Consider the following 6000-nt stretch of genomic DNA (forward strand, 5'->3'; position numbering starts at 1 on the left):
ATCACCTGTCCGGAGCCCACTGGCCCGGCCCGCGTCTCCGGCCGCGGGTACCCGCCCCTGCTCCCCCTCCCATCCTGTGCCCTCCCGGTGGGTCGCTCGGGAACGCCGCCCGGGTCCGTGCGGGCAGGGACCGCAGCCCGCCCCGGCGCCCCAGGCCTGCCCCCCGCACTCACTTTCTGAATCCGCTTCAGCGCCATGGGTCAGGGAGGACGGCGGGGACACCGGCCGGCGGGGGACGGCTGCGGGGCTCGGGGGCGCGGGGTCGTCGCGGGCGCGGCTCGCTGGCTCTTCGGCTGCCTCAGCCCGGTGGGTCCCCGGCTCGCCGCTCGCTGGCTCGCTCCGGGAGCCTGTGCCCGTTCCGTGTGCGCCCGAGCGCGAGAGTGCGCGAATGTGCGGGCGGGGACGCCGGCGAGACTCTTTTGTTTCCGCGTTTACTTCTGGGAAGGAGCCTGCGCTCTCCCCGCCCGCGCCCCGCCCCTCCGGGCACGCTGGGAAGTGTAGTTCCAGCCCGGCCCGGGCGGCCCGCCGGGGCGGGGCCCGGGGACGCGCCGCCGACCTCGGCCGCAGCCTGGGCTCGGAACCGCCGGGGGCTCGGGTCTCCGCAGTGTGATCGGGATCCCGTTGCTGAACCTGGCGTTCCCAACCTGTCAAGTGGGGCTAATGAATTAGTTTGTAAAGTGCTTACAGGAATTTCTAATGTGCTCTAGCTGATCTTGTTATTTTTACAGATTTCACTCTCTTCTCAAATACATCAATTTCTCACCCTCCACGCACGCACAGACTCAGACCTACCTAGTTCCTATTGCAAAAGGCGCCTCCTTTAGCCAATGCTAATCTCGCCTGACTGCTCCGCTTAGAATTCTGAATTCTGAGCTTCGTCTTCACCGTGGGCTCCTTCCCTTCCGCTGACAGTACGAGCTCAGTGGAGTCAACTCCCACTCCTAAATCCCTTAATTCTTGTGAACTTGTGTGCTCATTAAAACTTGGCTTCTGCTCTCAGCACAAGCAGAATCGGTTTTCAGCAACGTCACGCTTCAGCTTTCCTGATTACCGAATCCAATTCGCTACTTATCCTCCGTGATGTTTTTGAACTATTTGATTGTGGGCCACCTGTATACTTTTCCTAATACTCACCACCTCTGGCTTCCATGGGACCATGGTAGCTGGGTCTTCTACCTCCCTGACTTTCCCTTTCCTGTCACTACCTCCTCTTTTCAAGAGTTGGAGTGCCCCAGAATTCCAAGCTTTGGTCTCATCCTCCGCGTCTTCCTAAAAGATAGACCTCGCGCCCTGCTATAAACTGGGAGGCCGGCCTCCCAGGGCAGTCGGAGGAGCATGGGTTTTGTAGACTGTGCACTTCCCTGAGACGGGATCCGAGCTCTGAACACCCACCGGCTGGCTTTCGCTAAGCCACTTAAACTCTCTAAGCCTCAATTTCATCATCTGTCAGTAGAGATAATAATCTGTAGATATATTATTGTAAAAATTAACTGACATTAATGTATATAATGCACCAAACACAGTACCTAATATTTTGAAAGTGCTCTATAAAAATCATTTCCTTTTTTGTTTTTATCTATGTGATGATGACTTTAAAATCTCTTTTCAGGCAAAACTCTCACCTCTGTTTCAGCCTTATATTCCCAAAAGCCTACTGGACACGTTCACCTGTCTTCTAGGAATGCGAGTCCATTACTACAAGATGAGGGTGAAGGAAAGCTTTCCAGGAAACTCAAAACAATAGCTACCACTGTAAAGGCTTACAAAGAGCAAGAAACAAAAAATCCACACAAGTAAGTTAAAAAGAAATGTACAGGGGAATTGGATAGCGAAAAAAACTGATAGAAATAATCAATGAGATCTGAAACTTAATTTGGAAGTCTTACCTTCCCTCCGCCAAATAATAATAATAATAATAATAATAATAATAATAATAATAATAGGAAGAAGAAAGAAGAGAAGATGACTTTGACAAGTCTGGAACCTGGGTACTTTCTTACTTTCCTTTTGCAGGGTCTCACTTCTCTGTGCACATTGGCTTGGCATCCTTTTTCCGGCGCCCCCTTGGCTTCTCGTACACATGGCTTGAGCTTGCACCATCCTCACTCCACGTTTTGACAATCTCCCAGCAACTGCTTCTGCTGCTGAAATGGCCAAGCTTTTCGGTACCCCCATTTCATCTCCCTAAAAGGAAGAATATCACTGAAGCAACTCATCGTTTTACTCTGAGGTATAAATTGTCAGCTAATGAACAAAGTATAGATAGATGACCCTTGGGTTAAGGTGGCCACCCATGGTCCAATCAGCTTTAGGAAGTTGGAAGTACTTTAGGGTGAAGAGGCTTCTGAAACACCCCAGCAAGGCCTTATCCTATAGAGAGGCTAGCTTTATGCACTGACTTTGTGCTCTAGAAAGTGGGATCCAACCCCCACATTGTCCTTCTTTTTATGGGGAAAGCATAAGAGTGTCCTTGTAAATAGAAGAGAAATAGTCTGGGCTTGGGCACCAGCTGCTTTGGGGAGTTGCCTTCCCAAGCTGATAGTGTTTGGATATCATGTCAGAAGTGAGGTCCTGGTCAGAGAATGCCTTTATGGGGAAGCACTAGCTGCGGGTAGCTCATTGCCAGTAAGCCCAGGAAAAAACCTCCCTGGAGTATCTAACCTTGGTGTATCGGGATAATGCTCTAACTGACTGAACTACCGGCTAGGACTACATGAATTCATTTGTGTAATTTTTTAAAAAGATTTTATTTATTTATTTTTAGACAGAGGGGAAGGGAGGAAGAAAGAGAAGGAGAGAAACATCAATGTGTGTTGCCTCTTGTATGCCCCGCACCAGGGAACCCAGCCTGCAACCTAGGCATGTGCCCTGACTGGGAATTGAACCAACGGCCCTTTGGTTCACAGGCCGGCACTCATTCCACTGAACCACACCAACTAGGGCTCATTTGTATTTAAGCTTTTTATTTATTTACTTTTAGAGAGAGTGAAATTGAGAGAGACAGAGAGGGAGAGAAACTACAATGTATGAGAGAAACATCAATTGGTTGCCCCTCACACGCCTCTAACTGGGGGCCTGGCCCACAACCGAGGCATATGCCCTAACTGGGAATTGAACCAGCAACCTTTTGGTTCACAGGCTGGCACTCAATCCACTGAGCCACACCAGCCAGGGCTATATAATTTTTTTAAAGAAGCAACAGAGCCCCGCCTTCTCCCACCTCCCAAATTTCTTCTCTAAAATTAAAAATGTTTCCATGGGAAAATGTCCGGAATCAACTCAATTCAAACTTTTATTGTGAAAAAGATTAAGGCAGTGATAGTCCTAAAGCAGAAAGCTGTATGTAGAGAGAATTTTATTGCCTAATTAGATGTGTTCTCCTTTGCAGAGTTCTTCCTTCTCAGGTAGCTACCTCTCACTCTCTCTTTTTCTTAATTCCATTTAACAGTTTTCTCTGATGCTGGGGAATCTCTTTCCTCTCCATAAGTATTTTCGGAATTTTGTCCTTTCATCCTGTGATATGAATTTTCATATTAGGCTATGATATAAATATTCTGGGTGAAGCCTTTAAACTTCACCCCCACACTTTATTGCTCTGAGAATTTTTGCTCTATTTACAACACTTGCAATTCTGCAACTGTTGTAAAATATTGGGTGGGCCAAAAAGTTCATTTGTATTTTTCCATAAGGTGGCTCTTGTAGTGCTTACTTGTCTTTAACTTCATTCGAAACAATTTTGTTAGATTATATTGTGACAGCTGTCATATCAGTGTGCATTTTTTTAAAACTTATAAAAATTGGTAAGTTTTTGTGTAGCCATTTCAATATTGAAGATGGAAAAAGATAGGCAACATTGGGGTGTATTATGCTTTATTATTTCAAAAAAGGTGAATATGCAACTGAAACACACACACACAAAGATTTGTGCAGTGTATGGAGAAGGTGCTGTGAGTGATGGAACATGTCAAAAGTGGTTTGCGGAGTACTATTGACATTTTGGCCAAATAATTTTTTGCTGTGGGGCTATCTTATGCATTGGAAGATGTTTAGCAGCACCCCAGCCTCAACTCACTAGAAGCCAATAGTGGGAGATAGCCAACATACTCAAATATCCGAATCAATAAAATTATAGGTGAAAATGAAAAATGAGTCTTTTATTTTATGAAAACATCTAAACGGACTTTTTGGTCAACCCAACAGATATTGCCATGTTGTAATAATGACTATTCTTAAAGGCAATAAATGAGTACAGCACTCTGTTAATTATCTAAGTAATCCAGGACAATATATGATAATTGAACAAGAGAGAGAGATGTGTGTAACTTTACCCCGAGGTTTAAACAATATTAAGCATGTTAATGCTATAAAAGGTGTTGAGCACGTCCACTTGATATAGCCCTTTAACCAACTTATTTCACGTGCCCTGAATATGGCTGGGTGTGCTTTCCTGCAAAGCCCAACAGTATCTAATCACAGCTGGTGAATGAAGAACCGACTATGTAATCATTTAAGAATGCCAAGGACTCCAAAACCCAATCTGCCAGGAGGACCCATATGTGTATGTATATATACATACGGACCTATATAAACACCTGTGTATACACATAGACCTATATGTGTGTATGTGTGTGTGTATACATACCTTGCAAAAAGGCAAGCAGTTACTTCTGACAGCCAAAGGGCAAATAAGATAAAGTGTTTATTCCTAATTCCTTACCTGTATGTCTTTCTCCTTTTCAAAACCTTTCCACTTCAATATTCTTCTCCAATTTTCTTTCCTCTTCCTTTTTTCTTTTTCTTTCCCTCCCCTGTACCCAAGACTGCAAGGGGGACTTTCTTTAACTCTAAGGATGATAAACACAGCATTCCTTAGGCTGTAAAAACCCATGCCTTCAATTTTTTGTTACACTGTACTAGGACAGAATGGACCGCCTCATTAGCTTCTGGGGCTAATATATTTCTAACACCACAATTACCTTAGCAAACCTGTATGTCCTCAATCTTAAAAAAGAGGGAAATTCAGATATGTGCTACAAGATGCACGAATCTCGAGGACATTATGCGAAATGAAGTAAGCCAGTCACAAAAAGACAAATACTGTATGGTTCCACTTATCTGAGGTAACTAGGGTAGTCAAAGTCATAGAAACTGAAAGTAGAATGGTGGTTTCTAGGGGCTGGGGGAGGGGAGGACACGGGATTGTTTAATGCAGATAGAGTTTCAGTTTTGCAAGACGAGAGCGTTCTGGAGACAGATTGCGCAATGTCAATACACTCAACACTGCTGAACTGCACGCTTAAGGATAGTTAAGATGGTAAATTTTACGTGGGTTTTTTTGACACGACAATTTTAAAAACACATGGCTTGTTAAAGACAAGTGTGGGAGAGGATGTGGACAAACCACAGCCTTATACACGGCTGGTGAGAATGTAAAATGGTATAGCGGCTTTGGAAAAATATTTTGATGGTTCCTTAACAAAAACATAGACTTCACCATATGATGCAGCAATTATTCATAATGGTTAAAAACTGGACACAACCGAAATGTCTATGTATGGTGAATAAACTGAATGTGGTATGCCCATACAACAAAACGTTAAAGCAATACAAAGGAACAAACTACTCACACACGCTGCGATGTGGCTGAACTTCAAAAACATGTTAAGTGAAAAGAGCTAGATGCAAAAGATGCATATTGTATTATTCCATTTATATAAATGGTCAAACAAAGGTAAATGCATACAGACCAAAATATAGCAGCTCAGTGGTTGCTCAATCTTGGGAACACAACTAAGGATTAATTGTAAGCAAGCACAAATGAACTTTTGGGGAGTGATGAAAAGGTTCTAAAACTGGATGGTGGTGATGGTTGTACTTGATAAATTCATGAAAAATGCTTGAAATGCACATTTTAATTGGTGGATTTTGTGGGAGGTGAGTTATACGTCAGTAAAATACACACTAAAAACAACGCTATGCCCCACATACGTGAGCCATTCT

General features: G+C 44.2%; 1 protein-coding gene and 1 pseudogene across 3 annotated transcripts in view; both read right to left on the reverse strand.

The window, feature by feature from the left end:
• The window catches only part of UBE2D1 (ubiquitin conjugating enzyme E2 D1), a 38656-nt gene extending 38226 nt beyond the window's left edge, over window positions 1-430 (reverse strand). Inside the window, exon 1 of one of the 3 annotated variants that reach the window (XM_053922862.2) lies at window positions 174-430. In XM_053922862.2, the coding sequence (XP_053778837.1) occupies window positions 174-197 (24 nt within the window). In that variant the 5' untranslated portion in view covers window positions 198-430. The remainder of the gene's footprint in view (window positions 1-173) is intronic. The other 2 variants (XM_053922863.2, XM_053922861.2) reach the window with 2 other exon arrangements.
• Window positions 431-4906: 4476 nt separating this feature from the next.
• Window positions 4907-5000, reverse strand: LOC112305705 (small nucleolar RNA SNORA66; annotated as a pseudogene).
• Between the last annotated feature and the right edge of the window lie 1000 nt (window positions 5001-6000).

The sequence above is a fragment of the Desmodus rotundus genome, chromosome 4, assembly GCF_022682495.2.
Source record: "Desmodus rotundus isolate HL8 chromosome 4, HLdesRot8A.1, whole genome shotgun sequence".
Taxonomy (NCBI): domain Eukaryota; kingdom Metazoa; phylum Chordata; class Mammalia; order Chiroptera; family Phyllostomidae; genus Desmodus; species Desmodus rotundus.